The 14336-nt window shown below is 39.9% G+C and overlaps 1 protein-coding gene across 1 annotated transcript in view; it reads left to right on the plus strand.

Moving 5' to 3' along the window:
• LOC107741126 (ATP-binding cassette sub-family G member 2-like) overlaps nt 1-14336 on the plus strand; it is a 27712-nt gene that overhangs the window by 4254 nt on the left and 9122 nt on the right. The window contains exons 3-7 of the mRNA XM_016553717.1: nt 1088-1147; nt 5028-5142; nt 5625-5878; nt 8859-9010; nt 9100-9201. Of these exons, the coding sequence (XP_016409203.1) occupies nt 1088-1147; nt 5028-5142; nt 5625-5878; nt 8859-9010; nt 9100-9201 (683 nt within the window). The remainder of the gene's footprint in view (nt 1-1087; nt 1148-5027; nt 5143-5624; nt 5879-8858; nt 9011-9099; nt 9202-14336) is intronic.

Raw genomic sequence — 14336 nt, forward strand, 5'->3', positions numbered from 1 at the left:
ATTTTTGTTTTCAGTTTTCATTTTAATTTTAGTTAAAGTTTTCGTGATTTTGTTGTGCTTTTGTCAACTATGTAAATATGTCTACCTAGTTTTTATTCATTTTTATTTCAGTTTTAGCTGTTTTAGTACATGAAGTTAAACTAAATGAAAATGAGAAATGTTGCCTTTGCATCTAGCTGAAAAAAAATAAGTTTTAGTTTTTTTAAATAATTTTAGTTTTCGTAACTATAATAACCCTGATGAGAATGACCTTTTTTTTTTTTTTTTGCTTTATTTAGCAAATATTCTTTCTTTTTTTTTTTTAAAGTACATATTTAAATATTTTGTAAGGCCATGACTGTGATCATAATTAAATAATATAATATTAAAATATTTATAATTAATTACTAATAAATATGTAATATTTATCAAAATATTTAATTGTATTTATATAATACATACATATTTCTAATATAAAATTACATAATATAATAAACTAAATTATATATATATATTATTGTTATTAATATATATTAATGTTGTTTAAAATCATTTTAGATAAAGCATAGTTCGTGACCCTTATACAGTGTTTGTGTGAGAGAGAGTTTTGTGTGCTCTTCATCGGAGGTTGTCGGGTGAGTTTGATCATTAACCCGTGTGTGTCCATGTGCGCTCAGCTGCTTGTGTAAGTGTGCGTGACTGCGGATGTTTTTTTCCTCATCTGAACTTATTGTTTTATCTGTATCAATCAGACACATGAGCGCCGATGATCGGCTGCTTCAGGGTGTTTCCTCATCCAACAAATCAGCTGAGCTCATGAATATGAATTATGCCAAGTTACATTAGTCTAGTGGATAAATGTGACATGTAAGCACTTGATATGGTCAGATGGCATTTGTTGTTGTTGTTATTAATTGTAGTCAAGCAAACAAAAGTCTTTTAATATAATTGTCTCCCAAAGAGAAACTGAATTTCACAACAGCTTCAAATGAAGCTCATCCAATCAGCATCTTGTGTGTCTTTGGTTTTATCTTGTTTTATGTAATTATATGATAATAATGAAAATGTGGTAATGATAATTCTGAAGTAATTCTGTTATTTTGTCTAGTGGTATCATGAGGCCGGGACTGAACGCCATTTTAGGAGCCACTGGGAGCGGGAAATCATCGTAAGAGCTATCTGTCTTTCCATCCGTCCATCTGTCTCTGTCTGTTCTTCCATCTGTCCGTCTGTCTGCCCATCTATCCATCTGTGCGTCTGTCTGTCTATCTGACTGTTCATCCGTCTGTCTGTCTGTCTGTCTGTCTATCTATCTGTTCATCCTTCTGTCTGTCTGTCTGTGTCTGTCTGTCTGTTCATCTGTCTGTCTGTCTTTCTGTCTGTCTGTCTGTTCATCCATCTGTCTGTCTGTCTGTCTGTCTGTCTATCTATCTGTTCATCCATCTGTCTGTCTGTCTGTTCATCCGTCTGTCTGTCTGTCTATCTATCTGTTCATCCGTCTGTCTGTCTGTCTGTTCATCCGTCTGTCTGTCTGTCTATCTATCTGTTCATCCGTCTGTCTGTCTGTCTATCTATCTGTTCATCCTTCTGTCTGTCTGTCTGTTCATCCGTCTGTCTGTCTGTCTGTTCATCCGTCTGTCTATCTGACTGTTCATCCGTCTGTCTGTCTGTCTGTTCATCCGTCTGTCTGTCTGTCTGTTCATCCGTCTGTCTGTCTGTCTGTCTGTCTTTCTGTCTGTCTGTCTGTTCATCTGTCTGTCTGTCTTTCTGCCTGTTCATCCTTCTGTCTGTCTGTCTGTCTCTCTGTCTGTCTGTCTGTCTGTTCATCCGTCTCTGTCTGTCTGTCTGTCTATCTGACTGTTCATCCGTCTGTCTGTCTGTCTATCTGACTGTTCATCCGTCTGTCTGTCTGTCTATCTGACTGTTCATCCGTCTGTCTGTCTGTCTATCTGACTGTTCATCCGTCTGTCTGTCTGTCTATCTGACTGTTCATCCGTCTGTCTGTCTGTCTATCTGACTGTTCATCCGTCTGTCTGTCTGTCTATCTGACTGTTCATCCGTCTGTCTGTCTGTCTATCTGACTGTTCATCCGTCTGTCTGTCTGTCTATCTGACTGTTCATCCGTCTGTCTGTCTGTCTATCTGACTGTTCATCCGTCTGTCTGTCTGTCTATCTGACTGTTCATCCGTCTGTCTGTCTGTCTATCTGACTGTTCATCCGTCTGTCTGTCTGTCTATCTGACTGTTCATCCGTCTGTCTGTCTGTCTATCTGACTGTTCATCCGTCTGTCTGTCTGTCTATCTGACTGTTCATCCGTCTGTCTGTCTGTCTATCTGACTGTTCATCCGTCTGTCTGTCTGTCTATCTGACTGTTCATCCGTCTGTCTGTCTGTCTATCTGACTGTTCATCCGTCTGTCTGTCTGTCTATCTGACTGTTCATCCGTCTGTCTGTCTGTCTGTTCATCCGTCTCTGTCTGTCTGCCTGTTCATCCTTCTGCCTGTCTGTCTCTCTGTCTGTCTGTCTGTCCGTTCATCCGTCTCTGTCTGTCTGCCTGTTCATCCTTCTGTCTGTCTGTTCATCCGTCTGTCTACCTTTTCATCCTTCTGTCTATCTGTTCATCCTTCTGTCTGTCTGTCTGTCTGTCCGTTCATCCGTCTCTGTCTGTCTGCCTGTTCATCCTTCTGTCTGTCTGTTCATCCGTCTGTCTACCTTTTCATCCTTCTGTCTATCTGTTCATCCTTCTGTCTGTCTGTTCATCCTTCTGTCTGTCTGTTCATCCGTCTGTCTGTCTGTCTGTTCATCCTTCTGTCTGTCTGTCTACCTTTTCATCCTTCTGTCTGTCTGTTCATCCTTCTGTCTGTCTGTTCATCCATCTGTCTGTCTGTCTGTCTACCTTTTCATCCTTCTGTCTGTCTGTCTGTTCATCCGTCTGTCTGTCTGTCTGTCTGTCTGTTCATCCGTCTGTCTGTTCATCCTTCTGTCTGTCTGTCTGTCTTTCTGTCTGTCTGTCTGTTCATCCGTCTGTCTGTCTGTCTGTCTGTCTATCTGTTCTGTCTGTCGTCTGTCTGTTCATCCGTCTGTCTGTCTATCTGTTCATCCTTCTGTCTGTCTGTCTGTTCATCCGTCTGTCTGTCTGTCTGTCTGTCTGTCTATCTGTTCATCCTTCTGTCTGTCTGTCTGTTCATCCGTCTGTCTGTCTGTCCATCCGTCTATCTGTCTGTTCATCCGTCCGTCTGTCTGTCTGTGTGTTGTGGTTTATGTAACGAGTGTCAAGGAATAACTAAAAGTAGATGAGCTGTTTTCAAAACAGAGCAGCTTTTCCAGCAACAAGCTGTTTTTTCCAACAACAGTGTACAGTATATATACAGTTAGTCCATATATATTTGGACACTGACACAATTTTCATAATTTTGGCTCTGTATGCCACCAGAACAGAATAAAAAATAAGATAAAATGCTTAGGAATTACAACCATTTTTATATACAGTCACCCCCATTTTCATGGGGCTCAAATGTAATTGGGCAAATAAATATAATCATAAATAAAATTTTTTTTTATATTTTTACTTATCATTTTTAATATTTTGTTGAGAATCCTTTGCAGGCAATGACTGCCTTAAATCTGGAACTCATGGACATCAGCAGAGACTGGGATTCCTCCTTTGTGATGCTTTGCGAGGCCTTTACTGCAGCTGACTTCAGTTGTTGTTGTTTGTTTGTGGATCTTTCTGCCTTTAGTTTTGTCTTCAGCGAGTGAAATGCAGCTCAATCGGGTTGAGATCAGGAGATTGACTTGGCCATTGCAGAATATTCCACTTTTTTTACGCCGTCCAATCAGCTTTGCTGCATTTGGCTGAATCTGCGCAGAGAGTATATCTCTATACACTTCAGAGTTCATCCGGCTGCTTCTGTCTTCTGTCTCATCACTAAACACCAGTAACCCAGAGCCACTGAAGCCATGCACGCTCATGCATCACACTGCTCAATGTTTCACAGAGGATGTTGTGTGCTTTGGATCATGAGCTGCTCCAAGCCGTCTCCAGACTTTTTTCTTCCTGTCATTCTGGTACAGGTTGATCTTAATTCCAGCCGTCTAAAGAATGCTTTTCCAGAAGTGCTCTGGCTTTTTAGATGTTTTTTTGGCAAAGTCTAATCTGGTCTTGTTTGCAGCTTGTGGTGAAGCCTCTGTATTTGCTCTGGTGAAGTCTTCTCTTGATTGTAGACTTTGACAGAGAATCGTCTGCCTCCTGGAGAGTGTTCTTAACTTCACTGAATGTTTTGAAAGGGTTTTTCTTTACCATGGAGAGGATCCTCCGCATCCACCACTGTTGTCCTCCTTGGACGTCCAGGTCTTTTTATGTTGCTGAGCTCACCAGAATGTACCAAACTCCTGGAAGGATCACAAAGGAGGATTCCCAGTCGCTGGTGATGGCAGTCATTAAGGCAGTCATTGCATGCAAAGGATTCTAAACAAAATATAAATTTTTTTTTTATTTATGATTATATTTATTTGTCCAATTACATTTGAGCCCCTGAAAATGGGGGGACTGTGTATAAAAATGGTTGTAATTCCTAAGCATTTTATTTTATAACTTTGTTCAACCCCTTGAATTAAAGCTTCAAGTCTGCACTTCAATTTCATCTTGATTGTTTCATTTTAATTCTGTTCTGGTGCATACAGAGCCGAAATTATGAAAAAAAAAATATATATACAGTGGGTACGGAAAGTATTCAGACCCCCTTAAATTTTTCACTCTTTATATAATCATCTGAAAGTATACATAACAAATTTTAGTCATTTAAAATAATTTATTTTTATATACAATAATTATTGTTATTTATTGATATATTTATTTAATGTATTTAGAATATAAAATAATAATAAAATTAAATAGTAAAAATACATTTACATATATATTTTTTATTTACATTTAAAATATAAAAATTAAATTAAAATAAGTGTATTTAAAATATAAAATATAATTTACATTTTTAAAAAAAATTTATTTAATGTGTTTTGTATAATGATGTTTGTGTTTTACTGAAGGTTTCTCGACGTTCTGGCCGCTCGTAAGGATCCTGCAGGTCTTTCTGGAGAGGTTCTTATAGACGGAGATCCACAACCTCCAAACTTCAAATGTCTGTCTGGATACGTAGTGCAGGTATAAACCACACAAACACTAATTTACTACATTTAAGTTCTTCTGATCACTTAGTGAAGCAGCAGCACATTCTCCTCACGGCTGGAGCACAAACGCTAAACTTAGACGTCACGTTTGACTCTAAAAACTGACTTCAGCAGTTAAAACAGGAAGCTGAACTTGTTATTCTGTAGAATACATATCATGACTAAGGGATTTGTGTTATCGCTGACTAAGATTAGAAGAGCTGGACCGAAACCATTTAGCAGTTTCATTTGTTTTCTTTCCATAAATAGAGTTTAATACAGTCTGTTCGTCTTGTGTTTTCTTCAGGAGTCTGAAATCCTCCAGTGATTGTTTAATCTAATCTCAAATCACACCAGCTGTGTCATGAGACGCTCTGCTTCCTTCCTTAAGGACGTTTACGAAACGTGCGTGTTCAGAAAGTGCTCTGTCATGGTTTAAACACATGAAACATCCTGAAAGTCTTGTGTTTTTTGCAGGATGACGTGGTCATGGGGACGCTGACCGTTCGTGAGAATCTGCGTTTCTCAGCGGCTTTACGGCTCCCGAAGTCGATCCGTCAGCGAGAAAAAGATGAGAAGATTGAGAGACTCATTCAGGAGCTGGGATTGAGCAAAGTGGCCGATTCACGGGTAACAAACCAAACACACCTTCATCTGACTGACTACATGTGCAATCAACACAGACTTCTGTTGATGCTTAATGACATGATTAATAATTATTTTACCCTAAAGTAATGTTACTTAGCATTCTTATGAATCAGTAAACAACATATGTAATCTCGTTTGCTTTTGACATGTTTTCTCCCCAAAAACACAGCTAGATAAAAAAATAAAAAAATAAAAATGAAATAAAATAATGTTTTTAATAAAAAAAAATAAAATAAAAATATTTAAAAAAAAAAATATATATATAAAGCAGCACATGGCAGATAAGAGTGCAAACCAGTGAAGTAAACAACAGTGCAAATATAATGATTTGTAGTGCAAAAGAGCTTATTTAGACTGATTAAAGTGACAGTGTGTGTTGCCATATTTTGTTTTTTAAACAAACAAAAATAAGAAGTGATTTCTGTGCAAACATATTCATGTCACTTAAAGCAAAGTTATTATAGTTAAGTAAAACTAAAACCATAAAAAAAAAAAACATTAAACCATTTTGGTTCTTGAAATAAAATAAACTTTTACTGAAATAATATAAGATAAAATATAAATAAACTTAAACTTATTTTATTTCAACTAGTTGACAAGGCAAGATTTCTCATTTTCATTTGGTTTAACTTAAGTACTAAAATAACTAAAAAGTAGGGGTGGAACGATACATGTATTCGTACCGAACCGTCACGGTACTCAGAGGCAGGCGCGCTGATGTTTGGTTCTAGTGCTGGGCGGTATACCGGTTCATACCGAATACCGGTGTTTATTTTTGTTATGATATCACATCTTAACTTAATATCAAACAACTTTATTGTTTGTTGTTTTTTTTTGTTTGTTACTCAGACGCAGAGACAAAAAAGTAATATAGCCAAAACAACCGCATAGCCGCTCTTTAGTGTAGATGCATGTTGATTTTATCAGATGATGCCGCAATTATAAATGAGAGTGACTCCTGGTTAACATGTATTAAAAGTCGAGTTACGATTTAGTGTGGTATTTTTTGACAATATTCACTTGACAATATACTGTCATGAAGACATATTCATGACAGTAAAATAGGGCATTCTAAGTCAATATACTGCAGTATTTCCTCTCAATCAGTAGAAAATACGGTTAACACCCAGTCATGCATGTAAAAAAAAAATACCGTCATGTACCGTGAAACCGGTATAATTTTGAAAAATACGGAGATTTTTTTTGGTCATACCGCCCAGCACTATTTGGTTCACTGTATTCTATTTTGATAAAGTACCAACTGCGCTGTCAAGTTGGCAATGCTGGAACTGATGTGTGTGTGTGTGTGTGTGTGCGACCCGGCGCGATCACTTCAACTGTTTCCTTATACCAGCAGAATCAACTTTAAACACTTATTGTCTTATTAATAATGCATCACTGTATAAAGGTCTGCTTTTATTTGTGTACACTCGCAATGAAAACAAAACATTGTGCTTTTGTAAAATAAAACAATGTCACTTTCTGCTATTTGAGTTTCCTTTCTGTGAGCAAATTAAGCCTGTCACAAAAATGAACTGAAACTCAGCGTATATAGGCTGCGTTATGCGTCGCACTGTTTTTTTTCTCTTGTTTATCTGTAAACTAAATCAAATATATTTCAATAATTAATTTCTTGTATGTATATATGTACTGCAGATTTTATTTATATAACAATGTAATAATATTTAGTATTTTCACATCTAGGTGGAAATTTTTTTTTTCTGTTCAAAATAAATGAAAAGAAACCGAGCATAGTAGATTTGTTTTTTTCCCTGTTGTACCGAAATTAGTATTTTCACATCTAGGTGGAAATTTTTTTTTTCTGTTCAAAATAAATGAAAAGAAACCGAGCATAGTAGAATTGTTTTTTTTTGTTTTTTTTTCCTGTTGTACCGAAATCGTATCGAACCGTGACCCCTGAACCGAGGTACGTACCGAACCGTGACATCTGTGTACCGTTCCACCCCTACTAAAAAGCTAAAGCTAATAAATAAAAATTAAAAACTATAAATACATATTAAAAAAACAATAATAAAAATGACACAACAAAAGCTTAAAATAAAATAAAAATATAAATAAAAATATAAAAAATTTAATTTAATTCAAAATATTAACAAAAACTATAATAGTATATCAATGATACAAAAATAAAAATTATATACACACACACACACACACACACACATATATAACATTTCACATTTTTGTTTAGTAAACAAAGTAATTAAATAAATAAAACTAAATAAACTAAGTAATAAATGAAAATTAATAAAAACTATATAGACATTTAAAAATACAATAATAAAAATCACATATAAAATTACAAAAACGTTAAATAAAAATAAAATAAAAACAGAAAATAGAAAATTTAATGTAGTCAAAATATTAAAAATACCAACAAAACTAGTATATCAGTGATACTAAAATAATATATAATTGTGTGTATATATAACTGTTCTATTCATTAGTCATTGTTTTGTGTGTGTGTGTGTGTGTGTATAAATATTCAGAAAACGATGACTAATGAACAAAATGAATTTAATCTGATGGGAATCATGATGAATTTGATAAAGTCAGTATTGTAGTTCATTATTGGGTTGATTACTGTGTGTATGACAGCTATCAGTGTGAATACGGTCTATATGAATAGAGTGTGATTATTGACTATATGGCCGGCCATAAAAATATTTTTCCTCAAACGGGGGGACTAGACATATTCTCAGAAAAATGGTTGCAGGAATCTAATTTTTCATGGTATCTTCTTCAGATTTGAAATATAAACTCATGAGACATGTGACTTTCAACCCATTACTTTTCTGTCAGTGTGGAACAATTTTTTTCAAGGCACTTCAGTGTCTATAACTTTTTATCTTTTTGAGCATTATCAACTCTGGATGATGGATAGTAAAGCCCAAAGGGTCTTCTTTCCAAAGACACCAAAATTGTGTGTGTAGCACACTGAAGTCAGGAACTGTTACAATTTTAAGTTAGGTAGGTCATTTTCAGCTGTGAGTCCCAAAATGGGGGGTGCAGGTTAACAGGTTAACCTGTGTGTTTGTTCAGAATGGCGAACAGCGGTCGCACCATCATCTTGTCCATCCATCAGCCGCGGTACTCCATCTACCGGCTGTTCGACAGCCTCACGCTGCTGGTGGGAGGAAGACTGGTGTATCACGGCCTGGCTCAAGACGCCCTGGATTACTTCAGTCAGATCGGTATGAAAACACACACACACACACACACACATGAACAGACACTCACGTCCTGATACTGATGTGTGTGTGTGTGTGTGTGTGTGTATCAGGATACACCTGTGAACCTCATAACAATCCTGCTGATTTCTTCCTGGATGTCATCAATGGAGACTCCACCGCCGTCGCTCTCAACAAGCTATACAGCAATGAGGGTACAACAATTTCCCTTCTCCATGATTGTTTTCTCGCAGTATAAAAATAATGTTTGTTTTAAAATGTATTTTATTTCGATTATAATTTTTTTCAGTTTTTATTTTCTTTATGTATTGTTGTTGTTGTTGTTGTTCTATTTTATTATTATTATTATTAGTAGTAGTAGTAGTAGTATATATTATATATATATATATATATATACTGTATATATAAACTATTATTATTAAGATAAACTATTATTATTTTTATGTTACATTGGTGGCTTTATATCTGTACAAATTAAATAATGATCAATTATTTCATTGGCATGTAACTACAGTGTTCCTGCAGTCATGATAATCTGAATAAATATAATTCATAAATATGACATTTAAAAAATGTAAAAGTCTTGTAAATTCAGAAAATCATGGAAAATCATTTGTGCTTCAGCAACAACATCAACTGGAACTTATGTTCTCCTCCATTTAACAGTAAAGGCTCATATGGCGGTGGTGTCTCACATAAACCACCAGGGAGGTTCGCGGTCGCACACCCTAAACAGGCATGTGCGGCGTCTCCTCTGGGCTCAAGGCAGTGTTTCCTTTTGCTTAGAACAGTTAATGTACTGGGTGCTTTGAACCTCGCAGTGGACTTTCTGTTGAGACTGAAACTCAGGTCAGGGGACTGGATTCTGGCTCCAGGCGGTGGCTCAGGTTTGGAATCCTTCCGGCAAGGCAGAGGCTCTTTGTGTCGCAGGACTTGATTCCGTGCCCCCTTTGAACACACCCTGAACAGGCATGAGATTTGGAGTCTTTTTGGTGAGGCAGAGGCTCTTTGCATCACAGGACTCTTGGCCAAATCTGAGAGTGTATGCATTTCCTCCAATCAAATTGATCCCTGTGGTTCTTTACAGAGATGGTTCTTTTTGATGGTCCTGTTCTGGCCATCCCAGACATGGTTCTCAGAGTTGACTTTCCTGGTGGAGTGAACCTTGCGGGAGATTCCAATCGGGACCTACTGTCTCAACTCCAGGGCAGGATTTGGCACCCTTGTCCCAAGATTTGGAGACTGTGGGTGTAGCTGATCAGTGGCAACCAGTGATAGCTTCTGATCTTCCTGCTGGTGTTCAGGAGACCATTGCTAATGCTCAGTCTAATTCTAATAGGAGACTTTATTTTTCCATGTGGAAGGTTTTTGAGTTTTGGTGTGTGGCTCATGCAGTGGATCCAGTCAGCTGCCCAGTTCACTCAGTGCTGGAATTTCTCAGCCGCGATTACTTTGAGGGTTTATGTTACTACCATTGCCGCCCGTCGGGAGTCGGACAAAGTCCCTTTGGGCAGGCTTTGTCTGGTTTCTTTGTTTATACGTTGTGTTAGGGGCTTGAGGACTGTGCATCCTGTTACTTTTCCTTCCTGGGACTTGTCAGTTGTCCTGGAGGGGTTATCGGGTTATATTGCCTTTTGAGTCTGGCTCTTTCAAGCATGTAGGGGATCTGTAGGCTCTTTTTGTGACTGAGCCATGCATGGTATTTGCCCCGGGTCTTGTGAAGGTGTTTCTGCAACCAAGACCTGGTTGCATCTCCAAAGTCTTGTCCACGTCATTCCGTTCCCAAGTTGGTCGTACTTTATTCCTTTTGTCCTCCTCCCTTTGCTGCTTCTTCGGAGGAGAGGCTTCATCTACTATGCCCTGTTCGGGCCCTAAAGATTTATGAAGACTACTCTGGCCTGTGGCACAAGTTGTTCCAATGCCTAGTGTGCTTTGGTGCTGGCCGCAGAGGGCTTGCCGGCTCCAAGCACAGGATTTCTCATTGGGTGAAGGACACTATCTCTCTGGCTTATGAGGTGCGGAGCCTCCCTTCACCTCTAGGCCTTAGAGCTCACTCTACTAGGAGTGTCGCATCCTCCCAGGCTCTTTTTAAAGAGGTCCCTTTGGAAGATATTTGGGTTGCGGCAGGGTGGTCCTCCTTGCACATTTTAATCAGGTTTTACAGCCTGGATTTGGATGCAGCTCCTGGTTCCTGGGTCTTTATTTGCATGAACCAGCCGTCTGAGTTTAGTCTGGTTCACACTCTTCAGGCCAGATGACACAATGCTTAGTTTGGCATGTATGGTATATCGTTGCCATTGCATCATCGCAGCATTATGCAGCGTTGAGTGAACCTATGAAAGGGAACGCATGTGTAACCCATGTTTCTTGAATAGGGAACGAGACGCTGCGTTTGCTGCCAAGCCCCTTGCGCTGCCAAAGACGCTTCTTCGGTAAAGAATCTGAGGAATTGATGGTGCACTCACTATTATTAGGCGAGTGAAGTAGCGTCACTAAGGGGACGCCTGCGCCATTGGCCAATAAATTTGCGTGATTTGATACAGGTTTTCGGAATCAGAATCACAATGAGCTTTATTGCCAGCTATGTTTACAGATACAAGGAATTTGTTTTAGTGACAGAAGAACCACGGTACAACAGAATGACAGTGATAGCCCTTTTGCTCACTCTGGATAAGTACAGTTCTTGGAAGGTGGGGAGGGCTGTACCAGTGATTCGCTTAGCAGTCCGGATTATCCTACGTAGTGTTCTTAGGTCAGATTTGGTAGCTGAGCTGAACCAGACAGTTATTGAAATGCAGAGGACGGATTCAATGATGGCAGAGTAGAATTGTTTCAGCTTCAATTGTTCCTGTGGCAGGTTGAACTTCCTCAGTTGGCGAAGGAAGTACAACCTCTGCTGGGCAATGTGAATGTCCCACTTCAGGTCCTGAGAGATGGTGGTGCCTAGGAATCTGAATGACTCCACTGTTGTTACAGTGCTGTCCATGATGGTGAGTAGGGGGAGTACTGGGGTGTTTCGCCTGAAGTCCACAATCATCTCCACTGTTTTGAATGTGTTGAGCTCCAGGTTGTTAAGACTGCACCAGACAGACAGCTCTTTTACCTCCTGTCTGTAAGCAGACTCAGCATCCTGAATGAGGCCGATAAGTGTGGTGCCGTCTGCAAACTTTAGGAGCTTGACAGAGGGCTCTTTAGATGTGCCGTCATTGGTGTAGAGGGAGAAGAGCAGTGGGAAGAAGACGCAACCCTGGCGGGCGTCAGTGCTGATCGTATGGGTGCTGGATGAGAATTTTCCCAGCTTTACTAGCTGCTGCCTGTCGATCAGGAAGCTCGTGATCCACTGACAGACAGAGGCGGGCATGGATAGCTGAGTTAGTTTGGACAGGAGGAGATTTGGAATGATAGTGTTGAATGCAGAGCTAAAATCCACAAACAGGATCCTCACATAAGTCCCTGTTTTGTCCAGATGTTGCAGGATGAAGTGCAGTCCCATGTTGACTGCATCATCCACAGACCTGTTTGCTCTGTAGGCAAACTGAAGAGGATCCAGCAAGGGTCTAGTTTTAAAGAGGTCCCTTTGGAAGATATTTGGGTTGCGGCAGGGTGGTCCTCCTTGCACATTTTAATCAGGTTTTACAGCCTGGATTTGGATGCAGCTCCTGGTTCCTGGGTCTTTATTTGCATGAACCAGCCGTCTGAGTTTAGTCTGGTTCACACTCTTCAGGCCAGATGACACAATGCTTAGTTTGGCATGTATGGTATATCGTTGCCATTGCATCATCGCAGCATTATGCAGCGTTGAGTGAACCTATGAAAGGGAACGCATGTGTAACCCATGTTTCTTGAATAGGGAACGAGACGCTGCGTTTGCTGCCAAGCCCCTTGCGCTGCCAAAGACGCTTCTTCGGTAAAGAATCTGAGGAATTGATGGTGCACTCACTATTATTAGGCGAGTGAAGTAGCGTCACTAAGGGGACGCCTGCGCCATTGGCCAATAAATTTGCGTGATTTGATACAGGTTTTCGGAATCAGAATCACAATGAGCTTTATTGCCAGCTATGTTTACAGATACAAGGAATTTGTTTTAGTGACAGAAGAACCACGGTACAACAGAATGACAGTGATAGCCCTTTTGCTCACTCTGGATAAGTACAGTTCTTGGAAGGTGGGGAGGGCTGTACCAGTGATTCGCTTAGCAGTCCGGATTATCCTACGTAGTGTTCTTAGGTCAGATTTGGTAGCTGAGCTGAACCAGACAGTTATTGAAATGCAGAGGACGGATTCAATGATGGCAGAGTAGAATTGTTTCAGCTTCAATTGTTCCTGTGGCAGGTTGAACTTCCTCAGTTGGCGAAGGAAGTACAACCTCTGCTGGGCAATGTGAATGTCCCACTTCAGGTCCTGAGAGATGGTGGTGCCTAGGAATCTGAATGACTCCACTGTTGTTACAGTGCTGTCCATGATGGTGAGTAGGGGGAGTACTGGGGTGTTTCGCCTGAAGTCCACAATCATCTCCACTGTTTTGAATGTGTTGAGCTCCAGGTTGTTAAGACTGCACCAGACAGACAGCTCTTTTACCTCCTGTCTGTAAGCAGACTCAGCATCCTGAATGAGGCCGATAAGTGTGGTGCCGTCTGCAAACTTTAGGAGCTTGACAGAGGGCTCTTTAGATGTGCCGTCATTGGTGTAGAGGGAGAAGAGCAGTGGGAAGAAGACGCAACCCTGGCGGGCGTCAGTGCTGATCGTATGGGTGCTGGATGAGAATTTTCCCAGCTTTACTAGCTGCTGCCTGTCGATCAGGAAGCTCGTGATCCACTGACAGACAGAGGTGGGCATGGATAGCTGAGTTAGTTTGGACAGGAGGAGATTTGGAATGATAGTGTTGAATGCAGAGCTAAAATCCACAAACAGGATCCTCACATAAGTCCCTGGTCTGTCCAGATGTTGCAGGATGTAGTGCAGTCCCATGTTGACGGCATCATCCACAGACCTGTTGGCTCGGTAAGTAAACTGCAGGGGGTCCAGTGAATGTCCAGTGATGTCTTTCAGATAAGCTAAAACCAGCCTTTCAAATGACTTCATGACCACAGACGTTAGAGCCACAGGTCTGTAGTCATTAAGTCCTGTAATTTTGGGTTTCTTTGGGACGGGGATGATGGTGAAGTGTTTGAAGCAGGAAGGGACTTCGCACAGCTCCAGTGATCTGTTGAAGATCTGTGTGAAGATGGGGGCCAGCTGGTCAGCACAGGATTTCAGACAGGCAGGTGAAACACCATCTGGGCCTGAAGCTTTTCTAGATTTCTGCTTCCTGAAGACCCGGTTCACATCC

Source organism: Sinocyclocheilus rhinocerous, unplaced genomic scaffold (genome assembly GCF_001515625.1).
Source record: "Sinocyclocheilus rhinocerous isolate Xijiao unplaced genomic scaffold, SAMN03320098_v1.1 scaffold3999, whole genome shotgun sequence".
In the NCBI taxonomy this organism is placed as follows: Eukaryota; Metazoa; Chordata; class Actinopteri; order Cypriniformes; family Cyprinidae; genus Sinocyclocheilus; species Sinocyclocheilus rhinocerous.